The sequence below is a fragment of the Tasmannia lanceolata genome, unplaced genomic scaffold (genome assembly GCF_043159265.1).
Source record: "Tasmannia lanceolata isolate RefF3 unplaced genomic scaffold, GAP_Taslan_0.1 ptg000015l, whole genome shotgun sequence".
Taxonomy (NCBI): Eukaryota; Viridiplantae; Streptophyta; class Magnoliopsida; order Canellales; family Winteraceae; genus Tasmannia; species Tasmannia lanceolata.
The window spans coordinates 29,515,187-29,540,523 of NW_027518692.1; the positions used below are offsets into that span (position 1 = coordinate 29,515,187).

Genomic DNA, 25,337 nt, shown 5'->3' on the forward strand with positions numbered 1-25,337 from the left:
CCTTCACCCTCTTGGCTCTTCAACCTATCCCCTGCAACAGGAATTACCCCATTCGCTCTCTGTCTCCCTCAACATGAGCTGGCAGATCTATTCATTTTGGAATGAAAACTCAATTCCAAATCCAAATACAAAATTTGAGGTATCCAAACGGGCCCTTAATAGCTTTTTAAATACTTAAAGACAAGATGAGTTAATGGAAATATCGAAACATGATTGTGGTGAGATCATTTCACTTAATTTAATGTCTCTTTAAACCCTGATTAATTTAATGATTCTCTGATTAACTTAATGACTCTCTCTCTCTCTCTCTCTCTCTCTCTCCAAAGTGGGTGGAATTGCTAAAGGAGTGGGTGTATCCTTTCCCATTTGGCCATGTCCACAGGCTTTGATAGATAAGCTGTCTTTAGAGATTTTTGGTGTGAAGATTTGTGGTTTTTTAACAAACAATGAAATTATTCACCGTCCTAAGCAAAAATTTAAAAAACTGGCTCGACCTGAGAAACTATCCCTGATAGGATTTGGTTTATGAAACATGTTTTTCCCCATTAAAAATTGATTGGGCCTAACCCGAGGTAATTTCTCGAGTAGGGTAGGGTTCTTATACGTACACTTACCGAGATTGCATGGAACTTAGAAATCTAGCGCATTGCAAATTAAGAAATAGTGACGGTCAGATCATCTTAGCCGTTTGATAGCTTGCTAATTGACAGTCAAGAAGTCAAGAGCATTGGGCAAACAATTATCCAAGAATTAACATAAATTTACACTAATAAAACAATTACAATGTCCAATTTTTTAACAATTTTGGGCCAGTGGCCATCAACATGGTGGCCCACTACATTTATAGGCCTAGTCACCATATACGTGTGCCGTGTGTATGAATGAGGATGGTGTGGTATAAAAACAATGACACCCCACAAAGCATTGTAGTATCTTCCTTGTGAGAAATGACATTTCCCCTCCTTTTTTATTGCCTTTTTCTTATCAGGCAAGTGTAGTTTAGTATGTGGTTAGAAAGGAAGGAGTGGCACACAAATATCATGCAGATTTTGTTTTTTTTCTTTAGTGTCCACAGATGAGAAATGATCGACATACCCCTCTCATTTTCAAAGCTATGACAACATGGGTTCAAAATGAGATCTTCAGGTGGGAAACAAATGTCCAACACATAGACCAAAGCAACTTCCTAAGAAGCTTCGCCTTAAAAATAACTGAATGACCAACTACCCTTAGCACAGTCCTAGAGATATATAACTTGGTTCCCACATGACAAACATGTGTATCATCACCGTTGATCCAGTTGTCATCTCCTAAACACATCAATGGCACACCTCGCACTCGCTCTATGTAATGAATTATTGGAAATCGTGTCTTAGTTACTCAATGAATCATTTGCAACATACGTGGAAAGGTTGGGGGGGGGCGGCCTAGTCAGGGTTGCAACTTGGGTGAGGTCGAGTTGAGCTTTTACTAAAAAAATGAATTGGAATCAACCTGAACCTGACCCATTTTATCGTAAAAGCTAAACCCAAATTCCCAAAAATCGATCTGAGTTGCACCCCTAGCCCCAGTGGCTAAAGCGAAAGTGGTGCTTCCAATTTCTAGAAAGTGGTCTGGCACATATGGTTCTAGAGATCGCAAGTAACCCCATAGAAAGTATTTACCTAAATATACTGGAGCAGTGGGAGTTTGGGTCAATAATCAAAATGGACAATCAAATAAAGTATTTTATTAGAGTGGGTGGATGATTCTCTGTATTTGGCTAACTCATCTCCAATTGTCATGCAGCTGATGATTCACGATCCGGCTCCAATTCAAACAAGAAGTGCAACCTAACTTCAGCCAGAAATATTACCATATTAATAAGAAAGTGATAGGGGCAGTACAACTAGACTTCCCTTCTTTAAAGCTCATTTTACCCTCTACGCATGACGTGTAAGTGCTGTAACCATGTTTCAGCTTGTGATCACTCCAGAAAACCGTGATAGAAAATAAACAGGCACTTAGAATAAGTATATGCTATCGAGCATAATTGACCAACTCATCAATGTTGATTCATTTCAATATGAACAACAATTCAGCCCAATTGACTGACTTACGAATATAAAACTAACATGGGACAATGGAAAATATTGGTAATGGATCATGCTAAAATAGCCCTTTCCATTTCATTTAATATAGAAACAATATACAAATTGAATTGAAGAGAAAAAGAAGTAATATCAGTATAATAACATGTAACGAGGTGTTATTTATTTATATTTTATTTGATTTTGGACTTCCAATTCACGAGCGGTCTACATCGGCAAAAATAATGGCCCAGGATCATCCAATCAAAGTGGGACCAATTGCAATTGGCCATACCGTGTTCAAACAACAAATTTGACACATACACATGAGAGAGAGAGAGAGAGAGAGAGAGGGGGGGGGGGGGGAGGAATACATCTAGATCCCCTTTGTCTGTTTAATTTTAAAAACAATTACCAATGGGGGGCACAAAAATGACGTAATTATCAACAGGACCCATGCTTTTCTAAAATTATCAACAAGGGACAAAAGAGGTCTTGTCAGTAAAAGCTAGACGAAAATGCCCTTTGACATTTACAGCACGTTTTCACCTTGTTTTTTCCTTCTTCCCTCTTCTTTTACTTTTCCATTTTCACCTTTTTTTTCTTTTTTACCCTACTAGTCATCTTCCTCCTCATTCAGCCACCATTGTTGCTGGCAAGTCTTGAAAACTTGAAAGTTGAGTTCTTACCATCTATCTCTCTGTATCTCGAAAACTTGAAAGTTGAGTATTTTTACCCTACTAGTCATCTTCCTTTGTTTCTGATTTATCTTGTTTAGGGTTTAAGCGGTTTGTATTTTAGTGTGTGTTCTGCAGATAATGCATGGATGGCTTCACTCACTTTTTGGAAGCCAAGTGGTTGTATAAGAAAATTTTGATGCCAACTAGAGTTCGCTTGTGTCTAATCATCTTCTACTCCTCTTTTCTCTTGGTTTAGGAGCACAAGCCACTAATGTTTCAAGACCCTATTGATATCATTTAGACATTGATGCAGATTGGATCGGGGTTGCTGTTTTGCAACGTTTGCTATTGTCCCTCAGCCCATTGGAGTTGGCTTTTGAGTGTCAATGTGGGCATGGTATGGGCCTCTGATTTCATCGAAGTCCTCATCATCCAGAGGTTGGTTCTCAGGGTAAGTGCTTGTGTTTGACCCAGTCTCACTTCCCCGTTCCTCTTCTGATTCTAGCTCCTCCAGAGCTGTAGCTGTTTTTCAATTAGAGGTTATGGGGGGGGGGGGGGGGGGGGGGGGGGGGGGGGGGGGGGGGGGGGATTTTGAGTGTTACTATTTTGAGTGTTTCAATCATAATCAATCTTTTGCTTGATAATTCTTGCAGATGTCGAGATAACTGAAATCCGGGAGGTCTGCACCTGCATTAATTTCTAATCATAATTATGCTGAATATTTCAGTCTTGCTGGTTTTGTGGTATGGGAGTCCATGTATAGGCTTGCCTATTGTGCTGGCTATCTTGCTTAAGCCAACAAGGGTCCAAAATTTCAAATGTAGACCTGGTAGCCGAATCCATGTTGGGATGGAAGTGAGGCTTAGCTTTTCTAGGGAGATGTCCGGAGTCCATCTTGGTAAAATAAGGGTCTCTTCCCCATAGTAATAGTTATTTATCTCGAGAGCCAGAGGCCTGAGTGAAATCTTCCGAATTGCTGAATTTGAAAAGGAAGAAGCCATTGTTTAGAGCAAAGAGCTGAAGTTCTACTTTCCATTTCCTTGTGAGGTGCTCTTCTAGAGCTAGGAAATACGACCTGCCGAGGAAGTATCCAACTAAGTTGCTTACCCATCGATCTTCAGCCTCTTTGAATTCTGTCTTCAAATTTGATTATTACCTTTCCTTCGTTGTCATGTTGAGGTGCTACAACTGTAGCTGGGCAGAGGAAAACTGTTTGGGAGTCTGATTTGCAAACAGTGCGCTCTAAGGCAGGGTGATCTTTTGTTCTTCTCTTGGTCGAGTCAAGTTCTCCTGTGAGCTGATGTTATCCCTGTAGCTCATTGGGAAATCCTAGTTGGATTTTCCTCTTGTGCGGCTAAGGGTCTTCTTGCAGTTGCTGTTGGAGGTGCCCAAGTCTTCCTTGGTTGTCATTTGAAGCATTTCTTGTTTGACTGAGTAGTTTCCTGTTTTTGCAGGTAACAGGGCGATTGAGACATGGTTTCTAGTTAAACTTCTAAGATATTTCTTTTTTCTGTCTTTTCTACTCTTCATTTATCGAGGTCTGTGCTTGCTTTTGCTGGTTTTGCATCTAGAAGGGGGTCCTTTTCTGAACTTTCTATCATTTCAGCCAACTTTCCTGTTTCAGCTTTAGATGAGGCTAATACGTTATTTTGGAAAGAAGCTCTTTGGCCAAGTTGGCTGCTAGTTTCCGTTTTTGCATTCATCTTCAACCTCTGGATACGGTCTTCGAGGTCAGGGGTGATCACCATTTCACGTTTTTCCTGCCTTTGTATTGTAATGACTATTGCTTTGAGTTTGCTTCTTTTTTTGGCGAATCCCAGTATGTAGCTCCTGGAGCTCCCATTCGGCCAGCAAATCATCAAGCAGGCGGCAGGCGCAGAAGTTTGGGTTGGGTGGGTTCATAGTGTCCTTAAAGCTAAGGGGCCTTTTGGATACGCAGATTTTAGAATCCGGGATTTCTTCAAAATTGTAGCTAAGAGATAAGAGAAGAAATGGACCAGCCATCGTTTTTGACTTCTCGCCCTTCTTTCCCTCAGCAAGAGAGTAGCAAATCCTCCCATATTTCCAAGTTTTAGAAATCTCAGGATGCAGGAGAGATTTTTAAAACCTGAATTTCTCACTTAAAATTCAAGAAACTCTGTCAGGACAGCATACAGCAGCTTGATTATGAACCCTCTTTTACACTGTTTTCAAACTAAAAACCTGGATTCTAAAATCCGCATATCCAAACGGTATAAAAGAGGGTTCACGTAGTTAGAAAACAGTATAAAAGAGGGTTCACGACAAACTGCTGTATTCTAAGGGGCCGTTTGGATACGCAGATTTTAGAATCCAGATTTTAGCTAGACAAGTATAAAAGAGGGTTCACGTAGTTAGCAAACAGTATAAAAGAGGGTTCACGGACAAACTGCTGTATGCCGTCCTGACAGCGTTTCTTGGATTTTAAGAAAGAAATCCAGGTTTTGGAAATCTCTCCCCCCATCCTGAGATTTCCTAAACCTGGAAACATGTGACGATCGTCTGATCTCTCTTACAGAAAGAAGGGTGAGAAATCAAAAAACGACGGCTGGTCTATTTCGTCTCTCGTCTTCCATGTACAATTTTGAGGAAATCCAAGATTCTAAAATCCGCATATCCAAACGACCCGTAAGGGTTGTAGAACCTGTGAGAGCAGCAGAAACCACCAGAGAATAAAATAAGACGAGAAACTATTGCTTTATAGAGGGTAGATCGAAGATTGGACATTAAATTCAAAACACAATACTCACAATGCAGGACATTTAATTGAGGTGCTATCTAGGAGTTAGTAGAGATAAGATGCTGGTATTCTATGGAGAAACTCAGGATAGGCAGTGGAAGATGAGGTACACGGAGCAGAGAATACTTACCTCCTCACAAATTAATCTCGGTGGAGTCGGTAAGATGGGTTTCCTCCATTCTCCATTCTCTTGTGGAAGATATACTGCTTTAGAGCATTCCTCTTCCACCTCCCACTATTGCTTTTCTGCCGCCACTCAATCATTCTTCTATCCAGGAAACCTTTTGATAATATTTCTTACACAAAATAATTAAATATTAAAGAAAATAACATTTATACATGAAGAGAGAGAGAGAGAGAGAGAGAGAGAGAGAGAGAGAGAGACCCATCATGAATGGGCCATAGCACTAAAATCAGAATGATTGTTCAATCATAACCACTCAAATGAAGACATGTGGGCTATTATAAGATATTAGGACAGCTACTTATGCAGAGGAATGAATAATCATAGAGAAAAGAGAAAACGAAGACATGATAAATCCCAAACCGACACCAGTAATTAAGATAATTTCACAAGCGTGCGTGCGTGTGAGAGAGAGTGAGAGAGAGAGAGAGAGAGAGAGAGAGAGAGAGAGAGAGAGAGAGAGAGAGAGATCTGAAACACTATTGATCTTCATAGTTATGAAAGTCATGAAGCCAGAACTTCACCGCGGCGAGAAAGAACTCCCACTTGATCTTCACATGAATTGGAAAGCAAGAATTTTAAGGTGCAGACAGGCTAGGTTCGCCAAGACCTGGGTTGTAATCCTTTGGCCCATGTAACCAATGATTCATCATGATGAGAAGCCATTGTTTTCCTCAAAATAAAAGTCATTTTGTTTGTTAGATTTTGTACGTGCCTCGAGCTTTATGTGAAATGAAGCCCAAAGATTGGGGTGGGTTGCAATTCTAGCATTACAGATATCGCAAATATCAAAGTTTGTGACCAAGCTATGGGGGATGACCACCCATCTTTTTTGCCAAAATCCCATGGTGACCAAATTTTTGCTTTGAGAATCATTGCCCATGATGTTGGGATGATGTTTTAAAGAGACGAAGCCCAAAGATAATAAGCCAGGTTTGCTAGCTCGTGATCAGGGGATCAACCCACCAATCGATCAGTCGACCACCAACCCGTCAATTACTAATCAAATCAATCCCCCGATCAATCATAAGCATCTATCGATTGATCAATATCAATCTTTGCGCAAGCACCCCCCCTCCCAAAAAAAAAAAAAGAAAGAAAAATAATAATCCCCACGAAGCCCTTCGTGATCAGCCAAGCGTGGACTGTTCTCCATACAAAGTGTAGAGTGTAAGGTAAAAAGCAATGGACTGTTCTCTATTGCTCGAGAGTGTCAACTCTCCGTCCTTGGTACAAACCAAGAAAATGACGGAACATGATAGGAACATAGAACTTATTTGATGGACTGTTAAAATTGACTTTGGGTAGTTTGATGGCTCCTCGATTACTAAAATGCTTGTTTATTCATGCTTTGCAATGAGCCTTGAATAGGCTACCTCTAATAACTTAACAAAGAATTTGATCTAACCATTGACATGAAAATTTATAAAGAGATCCCTACTTTAGTGACTATGATGTGGAAATGTGGGAATGGTGACATCTTCAATGAAAAATTTTCAACTCATTTTCTGAGCAGGTAAAAACGTGAAAATGGTGGACAGTTATCCATGCCTAGAATGTGTAAACTCTTTGTCCTTAGTAGGTAAAAACCAATGGTGGATTGTTCTCTATACCAAAAGAGTAAAATCTGTCCTTAGAAGGTAAAAACCAATTCATATTGTACCAATCTATGCCATGCAAGCTGTCTGTGTCTGATGGGATGTACAGATTACATTGATAGCAGTTTCAAATAGATTGCAACGTAAACAAAGAACAGTTTCAATTGCTATCAACTTAACTATGCTAAGCACACAAAATCTTTGAGAACAGCAACTGCATAGCTTTCATACCAGACTTGGAAGTTATGAGAGAACTGACGCCTAAATGGTTGTTCTTCGAATTATGATTTGAATGGAATAGGGTGCTTACCCCTACTTTTTCTGGGTTAATATCTAGTAACTCTTAAAATGTAACTAAATTACAATTTGGATGATTTGCTGTAATGTAGGAGGTGAATATGGAATGTCAATATGTCCATTGGCCTTCAAATGAACGGTTGGTTAAACTAGTCTATAGTGTTTCAGAACTCCTTTTTTTTTCTTTTGAATGGTAGCTTCATCACTTTCATGTCTTCTGCTTTGGCATGGAGTTGTGCCTGATTCATGAGTGGTGCTGCCTGCTTGAAACTCTGATCGATGGTGCTTTGGTCAAACCCACTATGAAGTCAGGTTATGGTACGATGTTATGTAAGATGACAAGCGTACCAAAGAGTGATTTGGCTTTCTTCTTAGGTAAAGACAACGTCAACATTCGCCGTTTAATTGAAACCTTTGCCCCCTGCCGTGACCTTCTTGACTTGAAACTCTAAAGGTGCTGACAAAACGTGTTGAGTTTGTGCATCTACACCCGATTCCTGACCTTCCACAAGTCGAGGTTTATTTTATTTTTCTTGCTTGATGTGGTGGATCAAGTGCAGCGAGGAGTGAATCCGGTGACCGCGGTCCTAATAGAAACTTCTTTCGGTCTGGATATGCTTTCCCACACCCCTGATTCATCCTACTTAGGTGTTCCTGCTCTTCTAATCGTAAGTAGAAACTTTCTATTCTTGTGATGATTTGCGACCGCATGTATGGAAGTGAGGTCACAATTCCTGAAGCTTGCAACCGGAATATTCCCTTGACTGTTCAGTGTTTTGTGAGGTGTGGCTGTCCTTAGAAACTGAAAACTGTCATCCCCGGTCCCTTAACAGGTTTTTGCTGAGGCACTTATTGTCTTACGGATATGTGATAGCTCATGAGGACACAATTGTTTGGGTTTCCTAGCTCAGGATGCGAACCAACAATGAGATACTATAGAGTTTTCCCAGAATTGAGGTTGCGGTCCTTCGAACTTATGGTTGAGTAGGTGCGCATTCTGGGTCTTAATAACACTTATTTTTATCTACCCCATCAGGTCTTGACCAATATGGAGCGTGCCACGGAATATGGGGAAGTTTTAATAAAAAATTACAAAAAAATTAAGAAAAATAGAAAATTTAGTAAAAACTAGCGAAATATGGGGAAGTTTTAGTAAAAACTAACAAAATATGGAAAATTTAGTAAAATCTAAAAAAAAATAGTAAAAGCTAATAGGGTACATGAAAATTTTAGTGTAAACAAAGAAAATACTAAGAAAATTTACTAAAAAGTAACAAAAAATATGGAAAATTTAAGTAAAAACTAACATACATGGAAAATTTAGTAAAAATTAACAAAATAAGTGAAAAGAATTAGTAAAACTAACATAAAAAAGTAAGGAAAAAACATTAGTAAAAACTATCAAAATATATGAAAAAATTAGTAAAAACTATCAAAATACATAAAAATATAGTAAAATCAAACAAAATAATGAATATAAAGTAAGATCTAATAAAATACCAAAAAAACTGACAAAATAGATGGAAAAATTAGTAAAAACTAACAACATATATATAGAAAACAAAGAAAATACAAAGTCACCCCTGAGCACATTGTGTCCATGACATAGCGTGATTAAAAAAACAAAATTCTGACCATCCAATCGGAAGACCTGGAAAATGATTGTGGCCCATTTTTTCTCAATACCTCAATCCCACTAAACAAGTGGACAAAGATCCTTACTGAGGTTGGGGTGGTGCCCACAAATAATGAAGACCCGCACTGTACTTGTATGAAAAGAAATGACCGGAGACAGTTGATCAGATCGACCGAGATGGGTGGCCCCCTGTGGGTCCAGATTTGAAGATTAACGGAGATTTCGTTGGCACCAGTTAAAACCATGACAAGATTTTTTGTGCTTCGAAAGTTACTTCAAAAGTAACCATCTATACTTCGTACATGACTTTTTTCCTTGGAAAAATATGAAAAACACCATATAATCATTTGTAAGCCCAGAAAGCCCATCACAAGCATAAAATTTACCAATCAGTGTACGATCCATTACAAAAAGATCAGCTGCTCACTTAGCTGAAAGAGTCCAGGTCAAGTACACAAACTCATCCATGTATCCATTTGCAAAGATTTCAGACAGGAATGACCTGGCTCTTTTTAGCCATACTGTCTAGAACACCATTGAGTGGTTTACATAAACCCACAATCTGCAAGGTTGATGATACTGTAAGTACAGAAGACTAGGAGAAGATGAAAAGAAAGAAAATTGGTCACATAGCCTATCAAGATGGTAACAGTGGCAAGTAAGATGAATACAAGTCTGGTTCTTTGAATGGTCAATACTGTACCAAATGTATCACATACTATCAGGTTTATAAGACAGCTCAGCCTCATCATATGTATCTTCTAATACATGTCAGCTTCCAACAATTTTCCAACACAATCAAATTAGTTGTTGCAATCTAAAACCTCGTTCACTATATCAGTTGAATGTAGTTTTTAAAAGCCAAGCAGATGACAAAACGTGCCAACACATAAATGAGTTATTGCAATCTAAAACCTAGTTCAGTATGTCGGTTGAATGTAACTTACAAAAACCAGAGTGATGACAATAGTGGCAAAGGACTCCATTCGGTCGAACTCGGTTTAACCCCATTTCAAACCAGTCTGAAGCATACCATTCCAAAAAAAAAGAGTCTGAAGCATGACATAGGCATGATACATCAAATATTTTTATAAAAACAGAGTGAAAAATAAAACTAAGTAAAATAAATTTTGAGGCTGCCATTTTTGTCACTGTGGATGTAGGTAAGAGCATCATTTTCTAGTCATTCTCGGGTTTGTACTGTATGGTTTTTAAGTTCTTGGAAGGAGGTATGTGTACCAGAACAGTGGTGGTGGAGATAGGATGTGTAGAAGTAAAACAAACAGTCTGGTTCGTGATTAACTGTCCAATTCATTCTACTACGATGGTTTGATCTGTCAATCCAACAACTCGAGCAGCAGGATAGGATTGATAAGATAAGAGACTGGTGATTCAGGTCAAACCAGATCAAGATCAAATCCTACTGTCAAGTCTGGTTTGAGAACACTGGATTCCCAAAGTGCATATAACTATGTTTGAATTTACCAGGTCATTGATAAGTTCAGTTCCGACACTTTTTTTGATAAATACTTCCAATTGTACTTATAATGTGTCACATTCCAGTAGCAGAACCAAAATGAACAACTACACACTAATACAGAACACCATTTTGAGAATGATATCCAACTACAACATCTAGGTCATTAGTGAAAGATCAAATATCTAAATTCAGTATTTCAGTAAATCATCAAAGGGCAAACTATGTCTCTTTCGACAAACCCAAAACATTGATATCCATCAACTATCGTATCCCTTTTCTATTCAAGACTAGCAGCTCATATCTCTCACTGGAAGAGGAAAAGGTAGAACAGCCAATCAATTTCATCTAAATAACATATGAGGTAAATGTTGACGTCTTAACCATCAATATCAAAACAACAAGACGGGAATGGACATCTATGGCAGGATTCATGAGAAATTAAAAAGAAAAAAATCAGATAGTGAATATATGTGGTGCCTGTGTGTCTTGACCATGCAAGAAGAACCAGGGGACCACGAAATCATTTTAACTAGCTAACCAATGGAGCCCTAGCATCACTACTTCGATACAAACATATCATAATAGTCCATGTAAGCATCACATATTAAGCACATGAAGAATGTACCTCTACAGGAGCGATGCCGAGAAAAGTCCCTAGTTCCTCAAAGCTTCATGAAAATAAATTCAGAAGAAAAATCAGAAAAAGGAAAAAGGAAATTACAAGGCATTTTTCTCACAAAATAAAAAGCCATCATCAAATTCCAACCTTATGTTTGTATAAAGTTTACTTGCACTTAAAATATTATCAATCATGGCACGACCCAACACAGTGAAATTATACAGAAAAAGTACTTTCTGTTGGAAAAATCATTAGAAGTCATATTATTGCATCAAGAAAACAAGGGGCAGAGGTAGACAAGATGAAATCCATGCAGCAATGATGTTTGTATCCTGGTGTACACTCAATTCTTGGGCAGATGCATCAATTTCTGGTTTTCTTGAAATTCTCTCCAGGTAAATCTGACACAGATATAGCATGCAAATGAAAACAGTAACATTTTGGCCATTTTGTGTCAGTTTTGGTGAAAATTTAAAACAAGGATTGCGTACCTCATGAATCCATAAACACACAAATACCAAACCAGTAAATATTTGCGAAAGAAAATATGTAACATCAAGTTTAAATGAATCACAAAATAAATAAAATAATGATTACGATGAAATTTAACTAGTCAAATCAAAGAAACTGAACAAAACCTGGAAGAATAACAAAAATTAAACATACAAAAACCCAAGTAAAAATCAAGAATACAAAAACAGAAAACAAATAAATTCCTCCAGCAACCTATTGAGAAACAAAAAATCCTCCAAAAACAGTATAATATAGACAATCATACTTCAAATGTCAATTACTAGGATCGAACACAAGAGAAATATACACTTTAAGCCCGACACTTTGAATAGCAAGGGGAAGATGAGGTACGCGGAGCAGAGAATACTTACCTCCTCACATATTAATCTTGGTGGAGTCCGTAAGATGGGTCATGGGTTTCCTCCATTCTCCACTCTCCTGTGGAAGATATACCGCTTTAGAGCATTCCTCTTCCACCTCCCACTATTGCTTTTCTGCTGCCACTCAAGCATTCTTCAATACTGGAAACCTTCTGATAATATTTCTTACACAAAATAATTAAATATTAAAGAAAAACCTCAATTTTTAACCCATTTTTGTTCTTTGTATCAAGCATGCAACATTTATACATGAACAGAGGGAGACCCATCATGAATGGGCCATAGCACTAAAATCGAAATGATTGTTCAATCGTAACCACTCAAATGAAGAGCTTTTACTCAACAAATGTGGGGGCTATTATACAGCTACTTATGCAGAGGAATGAATAATCATACAGAAAAGAGAAAACGAAGACATGATGAATCCCAAACCGATACCACCAACTAAGATAATTTCACATTTCACACACCAAGCATGTCTCTGTGTGTGTGGCGAGAGAGAGTTCTGAAACACTCTTGATCTTCATAGTTATGAAAGTCATGAAGCCAGAACTTCGCAGCGGCGAGAAAGAACTCACACTGGATCTTCACATGAATTGGAAAGCAAGAATTTTAAGGTGCAGACAGGCTAGATTCGCCAAGTCCATGGGTTCTAATCCTTAGGCCCATGTAACCAATGATTCATCATGATGAGAAGCCATTGTTTTCCGCAAAACAATAAGTCATTTTGTTTGTTAGATGTACGTGCCTCGAGCATTATGTGAAATGAAGCCCAAAGATTGGGGTTGCAATTCTAGCATTACAGATATCACAAATATCAAAGTTTGTGACCAAGCTAGGGGGGATGACCACCCACCTTTTCCGCCAAAATCCCATGGTGACCAAATTGTCGCTCTGAGAATCATTGCCCATGATGTTGGGATGATGTTTTAAAGAGACGAAGCCCAAAGCCAGGTCTACTAGCTCATGATCAGAGGATCAATCCACCAATCGATCAGTCGACCATAAACCCATTAATTACCAATCAAATCAATCCCTCGATCAATCATAAGCATCTATCGATTAATCAATATCAATCTTTGCACCAGTGTCATAAAGAGCGCCCCTCCCCAGAAAAAAAAAATCCCCACGAAGCCCTTCATGATCAGCCAAGCGTGGACTGTTGTCTATACCAAGTGTAGAGTGTAAAATCTATCCTTAGAAGGTAAAAAGCAATGGATTGTTCTCTATTGCTCGAGAGTGTCCACTCTCTGTCCTTAGTTGGTACAAACCAAGAAAATGAGGGATCATGATAGGAACATAAAACGTATTTGATGGACTGTTAAAAGTGAAATTGGGTAGTTTGAAGGCTCCACAATTACTGAATTGCTTGTTTATTCGTGCTTTGCAATGAGTCTTGAATAGGCTACCTCTAATAACTTTAACAAAGAATTTTGATCTAACTATTGACATGAAAATTTATAAAGAGATCCCTACTTTAGTGACTATGATGTGGAAATGTGGGAATGGTGAGATCTTCAATGAAAAATTTTCAACTCATTTGCTGAGCAGGTAAAAACGTAAAAATGGTGGACTGTTTATCCATGCCTAGAGTGTGTAAACTCTTTGTCCTTAGTAGGTAAAAACCAATGGTGGATTGTTCTCTATACCAAGAGAATAAAATCTGTCCTTAAAGGTAAAAACCAATTCATATTGTACCAATCTATGCCATGCAAGCTGTCTGTGTCTGATGGGATGTAAAGATTACATTGATAGCAGTTTCAAATAGATTGCAACGTAAACAACGAACAGTTTCAATTGCTATCAACCTAACTATGCTAAGCACGCAAAATCTTTTAAAACAGTAACTGCATAGCTTTCATACCAGACTTGGAAGTTATGAGAGAACTGACGTCTAAATGGTTGTTCTTCGAGTTATGGTCTAAATGGGTCAATATCTAATACCTCTTAAAAATGTAACTAAATTACAATTTGGATGATTTGCTGTAATGTAGGAAGTGAATATGGAATGTCAATATGTCCATTGGCCTTCCAATGAACGGTTGGTTAAACTAGTCTAGAGTGTTTCGGGTCCTTTTTTATTTTCCTTTTGAATGGTAGCTCATGTCTTCTGCTTTGGCATGGAGTTGTGCCTGATTCATGAGTGGTGCTGTGTGCTTGAAACTTTCACCGATGGTCCTTTGGTCAGACCCACTATGAAGTCAGTTATGGTACGATGTTATGCAAGATGACAAGCATACCGAAGAGTGATTTGGCCTTCTTTTTAGGTAAAGACTAAAGACAGCATTAACATTCGCCGTTTAATTGAAACCTATGCCCCCTGCCGGGACCTTCTTGACTTGAAACTCTGAAGGCGCCGACAAAACGTGTTGAGTTTGTGCATCTACATCTGATTCCTGACCTTCCCCACAAGTCGAGGTTTTTTTTTTTTTTGAAAATTGACAGAAATATATTAAAATCAAACGAAGGATACTTGCTAGGGGGGCCAGTAGTCCCCCTAAGTATTACAACGTATTAAGACCTGGAAAAAAATTACTGAGAACAAGAAAAACAAGGAGTAAACCATAAGACCAATGACCGGTGCTCCCAAAACTCCTTTAATCATCCACCCGTACAATTCTATGAGTCTTCCAATAAAAAACATCTACCCACCTTGCTCTTGATAACCACTGATGCTACTCCTTCCACTAAAAACTTTCTTCACCCATTCTAGAACAAGTCCCCTCAACCTATACATTTCTCCAACTCCTTTATAAGAGACTTGATTTCATGACGACAAGCTTCTTCATCCGACACAATGGCTTGGTCTGCCTCGTTTCGGGACCTATTCTCAGAAACTTTTCCAGCCAAAATCTTCTCTTCCAGCTTCTGAATCCCAACCGCTTTCTTCACCTCCCACTCCTGCCGCCTTACACTTCTTTCATCCGTCAAGTACTTGATGAAAAAAGGATGCTTATGCATTGGTTTGTGGGATTCCTTCACGTTGTAGGTCCCAGTTAGGCTGAAAATGCTTCCCTTCTCCTGTTAGCTTCATTCTTAAACAACGTCCATTGCCTTTTTATGAATTCGCTAATGACTTCCCTAGGGGTTCGAGAAGACTTAGAAGCTTGTTCTTCATTATAGTCCATGCCCCTAATCCTTAACAAAGCCTCCTCCATTTCCAACAGATCCATGGGCCGCTTTCTTTCCGGTTTATGATCTGGGCAGAAGAGGGAGAGGACAGGGGAGGAGAAGATTGATTCTGGTATTCCATTTTCCTTAGAGAGGCTGCAGGGTGTCTGGGTTTCAATACTAATATTTTACTTCCAAAGATCCTTATATTAAAGGGGTAACCGCTTACAGATACCAATAACCGCCCCCACATCATCCACGAAAGCGAAATAGGGGAGGTTTCCATGCTTGATGTGAAATCATTTATGGTGTCAGATACACTCTTGACCAAACTATACTGACTCTTCGGCTTCCAAGGGTAATAAGACAAAGGATCCTATACAAAGTAAGCTTAGACAATAAGGCCCCAGCATGGTCTCTAACAGACTTCTAATCATCCCCTTTAGTCACCCCAAGACGCCATAAATGTTATACTATATGTAATGATAGTTTGATACACCTTTAGGGGGGGGCGCATCGCCTCCTTCTTGTCCTTTCCGATTATCCCGAATCGATACCTCGATTTTAGTTTTTCTAGATCAACAGCATACACGGCTCTCTTTTTATTTTCAAAAAACTCTATTCCAACCGGCTTCCATAAGGTAGCTCCTAGAGGGAGAAAACCTCCAGGACTAGTTATCCAGTCACACACGGGCCCCACTTGCCCTGGAAAGACATAGGGAAAGTGTTTTTCAGAGGCCAATCAACTGTTTTATTTGTCAGGGCAGAGAAATAAGGACGGGGGGCCAAGAGAAAATTGGGAACAATCTTTTTAACTTTCCTTTTCCCCATCATTGACTGGTGGGGTTTGAAATTTGAATTCGAAAAAGTGGGACCCAAGGATACAACGGTCTTTTTTTCCAGCAGGCCTCCAGCCAACAGGTGGCTGGCCTTCACTCCCGACCGGAAAAACTAAGACCGCCGGCCGATTTACAGTGTGGCTCGATCGATTCAATGTAGGCAGGCTTAAAGGATTCAGTGCTGGATAACTTGGGATTCTGTGAGGAAGCGAATCCAAGGTTTGACCCATGCTATCGATAGAGGGAGAGAATTCGATTCCTATAGTAAAAACCTCATCCAAAACCGAGAGGAGAACAAAGGGGCATGAAAACTTCCATCTAGGGGCAAGGATTCTAGCCGACACAAAACTCATACATTGTCTGTGTCTACCCTCCATCCGTACTTCCAAGACTTGACCAAAAATGTTTCCAAAAGCTTCCACTGTTGAAATTGCCCATGCGCGTAACGGGATTCCATAAAAATTGACCCAAAATTTCTTCCACTCCCTGAGTAAAATCCCAAGACCAAGCTGAAAGGGATAATAATTGGTTCCCACACGCTTCCACCCCTTTGGCCAGGATCTTTGCCGCCTGGTCTGCTGATCCAAACATAAAGAGAACCTCATCCCTCACCAATATACAGGGACAAGTGAGGGAGTGGATACTCCAAAAACTTTTAGCCCACAACCAAAGCTCATCTAAGGTCTCGCTCGGATCCTTCCTTCTTCCGACCAAACATGCTGATGTTAATCCGAGATCCCACTTCCTTTCTAGATACAAATAAGGACGGGATCCCTTTTTCACTAGAAAATGAGTTTCTTTAGAGTCCGGCCACACTCCCCCGCATCTTCAGCACTGGCCAACGGTTGTTGAAAGTTCAACCCACGAGAGAGGGGAGCTGATTTCTTTCTTTCCGGTTTTTTTTTATCTACTAAAAAAAACATAAAAGTAGATAAAAATTTTGAAAAATCTATCAAGATACATGGAAATTTTAGTAAACACTGAGAAATATCCAAAAAATATACTAAAAATTAACAAAAAAAACTTGGAAAATATACTAAAAACTGACAAAATATAGAAAATTTGAAATAAAAACTAAAATAGAAAATTTAGTAAATGTTAACAAAATACATCAAAATTTAGTAAAAATTAACAAAATAAGAAAAAATTGAAAAATACTCGGCAAAAATTTAGCAAAAACTAAGAACAAATATGGAAAATTTAGTACAAATTGCATAAATGCACGAAAAATATATGTAACTAAGAGCATGTACGAAAAAATTAGTAAAAATAAAGAAAAGGAAAAATTGCCAATGGGGGACATCTAGTTAGTTTTAGTTGAGAAAAATTACCTTGATTAGCTTGACCATCCTTAAGCTATAAAAGGGTAAGGTAAAAAAGGAGAAATTTGTGAGAATAAATACTCTAAAACTACTTTAAAATGTTGGAATTTCCCCCATGGTAAAAGGCCAAGCTTAGGTATCATGGCGACTCCTCAGTTTGTTGGCTCCACGTGCTCAGCCTAAAGAAGTTAGATGCGCAAACGAATACCTAAGGATTTGAGTCACGAGCATAGCCGATAGGTCGTTACGAGATATTTCACCCAGGCCCATCGGTTACCTAAGTATCTGAATTTTAGGGCCAATAAGTCGTTACGGGATATTTCACCTAACCCATCGATTGGCTGAGTATCTGAGCTATGAGTAACTCTGACGGGTCATTAAAAAATATTTCACCAAGCCCGTCGATTACGGGAAGATCGAAAATTATGAGTAAGGGCGATAGGTCCCTATGAGATAACTAGTCGAAGACCTTCTGATATAATCTAGATCGATCGATCTTATTTCATAGATAAGAGTCTAGAACATTTTCCAATGATCGGCCTACCACTGCCCTATCTCTAGCTCCAAGTTTCCCAATGCTAGATCTTATAACAGCCTCCTTTCTCTCCACCATTCCTCATCTCAATCCTCTCCTCATATTTGTTTCAATCGGTGCTACAATAATTTCTCACCTCCTTTCCCAATTTGCTCCACCGGATCCCTGGCGGAGAAGCTTGTTGTTCTCCCTGTTTCGCCACTTATTTACCAGTTGTCACAGCAGTCCTTCACCCCATTTTAATATCCTCTTATGCATCGAATTGCGGCCTCCCCTTCTCCCCGATCTTTCCCTTTGTCGCATAATCTTTTTCCTTAATTTCCTCACCTGAACTCTCTCTTGTGGCTAGAACAGTCCCTTTGTCAATCAGTGCTACATTTCTTTCTCTAGCATCTCTTGGACACTCCTCGACAAAGAGGTTGTTACATGGTTAAAACTTGCACGATCAAGCTAGGGGTTCCGATACATCTTTACATCATTCAAGTCAACCGAATTTCTATCAAATTTATATATCACTAATTTGCCTATACCGGTCCCCATCTTTATCACCCTTAGCTCCATACCCTACAACAAACATCTATTAAACATACAAAACACAGCCCCTACCTTTCTTGGCACATATAAGTATTTTACAATGAATTTGTGATTTCTTCGACAGGATAAAATACCTACGTATGTCCAAGAAAGCTAAGGGGTTGTGACTTGACTGTGTAGATGTATGGAGAGTAAGGGACTGAGTGTGATGAAGATGGGGCTGAAAAAAGCAAATAAGTGTCGAAAGTATCAAATATGAAAGTAGGTTTTCAAGAATGAAACAAAGATGAAGAGAAACCCGTACCTTGATCGTGCAAGGCTTCGACCCTGGTCTTCTTCGTGAAGGAGTTTCAAAGAGATGCTAAAGAAATAGCTACAACAACGATTGGAAAATAGACCCTTCGGCAACATGAGAAATTTTCACATAGGGAAATTAGAGTGAGATTAGGGGAAAAGAAAGGCATAAAAGACAAGGAGACAGAGGGGAAATATTTGGCTAATAAGCAAACTTCTGAGCAAGGTCATTAGGTAGTTACGGGTATTTCATCCAGCCCATAGATTAATTACCTAAGAATCTGAGTTCAAGGCAAGGCATATATAGTTCGTTACTAGATATTTTATCAAGCCCATCAATTACCTGAGAATCTGAATTGTTAGTGAGGCTTATAGGTAGTAATGAAATATTTTGCCAGGCCCAAGGATCGCATTGAGTATATGAGTTATAAGGAAGGTCAAAAGGTCGTTGCGCGATATTTCACTCATCTCATCGATTACTGGAGCATCGTAATTCTTAGTAAGCTGACCAAAGACATGAAGATCGTTGTGAATGATTTAGACCGATTCATCTGATTTGATTGATATGAGTCGAGGAAATCGCTCGACAAAAATACGAGAATTGCCAACATGGGACACATTTTTGAAAAATTGTTAGAGCGACGAAATGGGGGTAATCGAGTCTCTGAAACGGTGTTATCAACCCTCTAAATGGGGTTATCAAACTTCTCAAAAGGTGGTTATCAACCCTCTTTAACAATTTTTCAAAAGTGTGTCCCTCGTTGGCAATTCTCGTATTTTGATGTCCCTCATTGGCAATTTTTCCTTAAGACAATGTAGAGAAAATTTCATTAAAAATAACAAAACCATTGAAAATTTTAATAAATGTTAACAAAATACATCAAAATTTAGTAAATTAACAAAATACGAATTAAGTTAGACAAAAAACATGGCACAAATTTTGCAAAAACTAACAACATATATGGAAACTTTCATACAAATTGAGTAAATACACGAGAAATATATGTAACAACTACAAGCATACATGAAAATTTTAGTAAAAAATACGAACATACAGAGAACAATTCATTAAAAGTAACAAAAAACATGAAAATTTTAGTAAAAACTAATAAAATATAAGAAAATTTTAATAAAAACTAACATCCATGGGAAATTTAGCATAGTCATAGGGTAAAAAAAATCCGTAGAAAATTTATTAAAACTAACATAAAAAATAGATAAGAACTATCAAAATGCATGGAAATTTAGTAAAAGCTAACTAAATAAATGAAAATATTTGTACAATCAAACAAAATACATGAAAAATTAATAAAAACTAACAAAACATGAAAATCTCACAAGATACTAGAAAATTTAGTGAAAACAACTAACACATGGAAAAGTACTATACAAACCAAGAATACAAAAGAAATTTTTTAGAATGAAAATTTGGACGAAACATAAAAAATTAGTAAAAACCAAGAAAATTGGGGAAAAATTTACTAAAAATTAACAAAAAAAATTAAAAATTTGGTCAAATCTAACAAAATATAGATAAATTTTTCTCAAAACTAAACAAGCTACACGAAAATTTTGGAAAAATCAAACAAAATACATGAAAGGTAGTAAAAGAGAACAAAATATGAAAAAAATGACAAGATACATGCAAAATTTAGTAAAAGCTAACAACATATAAGTAACATTCAATACAAACTAGAATAATACAAGAAAATTTTGAGTAAAAACTAAGAGGGTACATGGGAATTTTAATTAAAACTAAGAAAAGACAAAAAAAAATTGCTAAAAAGAAACCAAAAACAAGGAAACTTTAGGCTCTGTTCACTTCTTTTCCCCGGAAAGGAAAGGAAAGGATTTCGTTTTCCTTTCCTTTCCAGGTGACATGGCAGAAGGAAAAGGAATCCAGAGGAAAAGGCTTCGTTTTCCCTGGAAAGCCTCTTTCCGATATATTTAATCGGAAAGCAAATCTCAAGTAACAAGGAAAAAGTCAATTTCCACGTCATTTTTAGCTTTTAAATAAGAAATTCCACATCTGATAATAGTTTTCCCTGGAAAAGAAGTGAACATAGAAATTCTGTCTTGTCAAGGTCTTGTCAAGGAAAAACAGCACTAGGGAAAAGAAGTGAACAGAGCCTTAGTAAAAAAGTAATAAAATATAGGAAAATTTAGTACAAAGAGGATAACATAAGAAAAAATTATTAGAAACTAAGAGCCTACATGGAAATGTTAGTTCAAATATTCGCCCCCTTATAACGTGAACAGTGGGCAACTTTAACACTTTTTGACGTCAAATCACGTTAAAAGGGGTGCAAATAAATATCATCACCCTATTTCTAAATACTAACATATGTGAAAATTTTAGAAAATACTGACATGTGTAAAACTAACGTAAAATTACCAAAAAAACAGTTAAAACAATCAAAATAGGGAAAAACAGACAAAATACATGAAAAAATGAGAAAAAACTAACATATATTGAAAAATTAGTATAACTAAGAAAATCTATGAAAATTATTAGTAAAAAACTGATAGAAACATGGAAAATTTAGTAAAATCTAAGAAAATAGAGAAAAAATTTTCTAAAAAGTAAAAACTTATAGAAAAATAATAGAAAAAATAACATAAAAATTTTTTGTAAAAAATAACATATATAAAAATTTAGTAAAAAACTAACAAAATAGGTAGAAATTTTAATAAAACAAACAAAAATGTACATAAAATTCTGACTAAAAACTATCAAAATACATGGAAAATTTCGTAAAATAAAATATAATACATGAAAATTTGTTAAAAATAACAAAATATGAAAAAACTGACAAAGCACATCGAAAATTTAGTAAAAAATGCATATGAAAAAGTTTATAAAAACTAAGAAAATACAGAAAAACTTTACTAAAAAGTAAGAAAAAACATGAAAAATTTGGTAAAGATTAGTAAAATCGTACATGAAAAATTAGTAAAAACTAACAAAATGCATAAAAAATTTAGTAAAAATTAACATAAAAGAACATAAAAACTTTAGTAAAACTATCAAAATACATGGAAAATTAGTTAGTGAAAACAAACAAATCACATGGAAAGTTAGTAAAATAAAACAAAAATAAGTGGAAATTTAGTAAAAACTAGCAAAAAATATGTAGAAAATTTACAAAAAAGGGAAATTTTAGTAGAAACATACATCAAAAACTAAAAACAATTAAATTACGTAGAAAACTTAATAAAACTACATAAAAGTGTATAAAAATTTAGTAAAAACTATAAAAAATGAAAAGTTTAGTAAAAACTATAAAAACAGATGGAAATTTTAGTAAAATCAAACAAAATGCATGAAAATTTAGTAAAAACTAACATACATTGAAAATTTAGTAAAAACTAACATACATTGAAAATGTAGTAAAAACTTGCAAATTTTTAAATTACTAACAAAATATAGGAAAATTTTGGTAAAAACTTTATGGAAAATTTATTAAAAACTAGTAGAAAATTTAGTAAAATTAACATAAAGAACATAAAAATTTCAATAAAAAAATTTTTCAATAAAACTATCAAAATACATACATGGAAAATTTAGGAAAATTTCAGTATAAACACATACATGAAAATTTTAGTATAAACAAACAAAATAAGCAGAAAATTTAATACAATCAGCAAAAATGTACATAAATTTTTTAATAAAAACTAACGAAATACATGAAAATTTTAGGAAAACTGAACGAAATACAAGGAAAAATCAGTAAAAACTAACAACATATATCAAAAAATCAGTACAAGCTAAGAAAATAGATGAAATTTTTAGTGAAAACTGAACATGAAAAATTTATTAAAAACTAAGAAAATACAGAGAATATTCACAAAAGTAACAAAAGACATGAAAATTTTGGTAAAATCTAACAAAATATAGGAAAATTTCAGTATAAAACATGCACCATTTAGTAAAAACAAAAAAAATAAGTAGAAAATTTAGTACAACTAGCAAAAATGTATATGAACATGTTAATAAAAACTTACAAAATACATAGAAAATTTAGTACAACTAACAAAAAGGTACATAAGAAATTTAGTAAAAATTATAAAAAATACATGAAAATTTATTAAAAACAATCTAAACACATGAACAACTTAGTAAAATACTAAAATAAAACAAAAAATGGAAGTTTTGTAAAAACTAATAAAATACGAAAAAAACTGACAAAATACATGAAAATTTTAATAAAAACTAACAACATATTAGGAAACTTAAGTATAAATTAAGAAAATACATGAAAAATTTTAGTAAAAACTAAGAGAATACATGGAAAATTTAGCAAAAACTAAGAACATACAGAGAAATTTACCAGAGAGTGTGAGAGAGTTTGTGATAACTATACAAGAGGAAACACCCCACAAATCTTTGTCATCACTCCCCAAGCAAAACACGTAGGGCAATGATAAATTTGCACTCCTTGTAGGATAATTCGCACCCCTTTTAACGTTAAAGTCTGCCACAATTCACGTTAAAAGGGGTGCGAATTATTCCACAGGGGGTGCGATTTTATCATCTCCCAACAAGAAAATACAATTAAAACAGTAACACTCCGTTCAACACAAAACTATGGTTCTCAACACCCATTTCCATTTCCAGATATCTCAAAAAGAGATGTTATTTGGTACTAAAAAATTGTACATTCTCTGTCTAGTTTCAGGAAGAAAAATATGAAGAAAGAAAAGAGAAAAAGGTTAAAATCCTATTTTACAAGAACCCTTGAAAGGTACAAACCCAATTTTGTACTAAATACTGCAAATCCCTAACCAATGCAAACACTAGGGTTTTTACAAGAACCCTTGAAAGGTCTAAACCCAATTTTGTACAAAGTACTGCAAATCCCTGACCAATGCAAACAGCAGGGTACAAGAACCCTTGTGCGTTTTCAACTCTTCCTACACCCTGGTAGTAAACACAAGAGTCTATTAACAGATTACAGGCATAACTCAATCAGAATGAAAATCAAAGCACCAAATAAGCTGCTGTATTAATGGGATTACAGTCATAATCAGGAAAAAAAATCAAATCTCCAAATAAACAACCAACAACTGCAAGGGAATCGAATTTAGGGAAAAGAGATAAAGGATTGATAAATACCAGAACCAAGAAACAATCTCCCGATGGAATTCTGAACCTCGTCCGACTTCATGTTTGTGTTCACACCCATGTTTGATATCATGTGGGTTCCTTGTAGAACAAAAAGAAAAATCAATTCTCGATATTGATTCCCCGGGATTCAGAGAAAGCTTTATTGGGTCATAAAAATGGAAAATATAAGGAAAAAATGCTAATATTGAAACAAGTGGGGAAAAGATCATCTCTCGATTTCGGAAAATAAATTGAAAAAAGAAATGAGAGCTAGTAATGCGCCACACGATTGCTTTGGTATTTGCACTCATCTCTTCGATGTAGATGCATTGGTCAGGCAAAAATTGGGGGGCAATGCCATTATCAGGAAAACCTAAGAGGCGATTTCCAAGGTTCTGAGTTGGAGGCGATCCTTGTCTCCGATCTGAAGAATCAGTTGTCGCTGGATTCTGAAGGGGGAAGTGTTTGGGGCGGGTTTTTGTGGGATTAGGGGTTTGAAGGAGAGGAAATGAGGGATTGGGAGGTGGGTTTTTTTGTGGGGTTGTTGAATGCCGAGCTAGGGTTTTGGGGAACACCATTGATGCAGAGAGAGAGAGAGGGAGGGGGAGTAGTAGATTTTCTTTAATTAAAGCTCCGAAATATGGGGCAAGCGGCAAGCCCTTGTTTTAATTGCACGAAAAATGGTGGTTTAGAGAGAGAGAGAGAGAGAGAGAGAGAGAGAGAGAGAGAGGGACGCGGTACTGAAAAACTTTCCTTTTTACCTAGGTTTCTATCTACCGCGTTAATCCCGCGTTAATCTATAGCTATGTTGCCAACTCAAAACAACGGTCCCAAACGATGTTCAAATAGGAAAGGGGAGTGTTTTTTATATTCGCGAAAAATAATCTTTTGTTAAATAAAGCTTAAAAAGATGCAAATCCCAATAAAATAAAGTTGGGAATCTAAGTACTCATGACTTAACAAACATTCAACCCCTAGTAATTTAAGAGCCCGTTTCGATGCTTGATTTTGATTTTGATTTCTCACATTTGCAGCCCTTTTTGTGTTGTGATTTGGATCCTGATCAAATCTTTTGATTTCCAAATTAGTGACTGAGTGAAAAAAAATCAGATTTACAAATATGCTATGGAAATAAATAATTGGAAATCCACAGATCTAGCAGTTTCATTCACCCTCTTTGCCCTTCTACCTCTCCCCACCATTAGGAAGTACCCCCTTCTCTCTCTCTCTCTCTCTCTCTCTCTCTCTCTCTCTCTCTCTCTCTCTCAACATGAGCTGGTGGATCTATTCATTTTGTATTCAAAACTCAATTCCAAATCCAAAAACAAAATATGAGGTATCCAAACGGGCCCTGAGGGAAGTGATATATCCGCCCCTTTTG

The 25,337-nt window shown here is 36.7% G+C and overlaps 1 protein-coding gene across 7 annotated transcripts; it reads right to left on the reverse strand.

Moving 5' to 3' along the window:
* Positions 1 to 9,172: 9,172 nt before the first annotated feature.
* Positions 9,173 to 24,711, reverse strand: LOC143846192 (uncharacterized). Of its 7 annotated transcripts, XR_013234688.1 has the most exons (5): positions 23,966 to 24,706; positions 12,206 to 12,328; positions 11,328 to 11,370; positions 10,170 to 10,244; positions 9,173 to 9,784 (listed from the first exon to the last, which is right to left on the reverse strand). XR_013234688.1 is itself a non-coding variant. In XM_077354617.1 (3 exons), exons 1-3 carry the CDS (start codon positions 24,532 to 24,534, stop codon positions 9,710 to 9,712), a joined length of 687 nt encoding a protein of 228 aa, XP_077210732.1. In that variant the 5' UTR covers positions 24,535 to 24,704; the 3' UTR covers positions 9,173 to 9,709. The 7 variants fall into 7 exon arrangements, 1 of the variants encoding a protein (XP_077210732.1); XR_013234689.1 differs by lacking the exon at positions 10,170 to 10,244 and having other exon boundaries at positions 12,206 to 12,272; positions 23,966 to 24,710; XR_013234686.1 differs by lacking the exon at positions 10,170 to 10,244 and having other exon boundaries at positions 23,966 to 24,698.
* Positions 24,712 to 25,337: the final 626 nt, after the last annotated feature.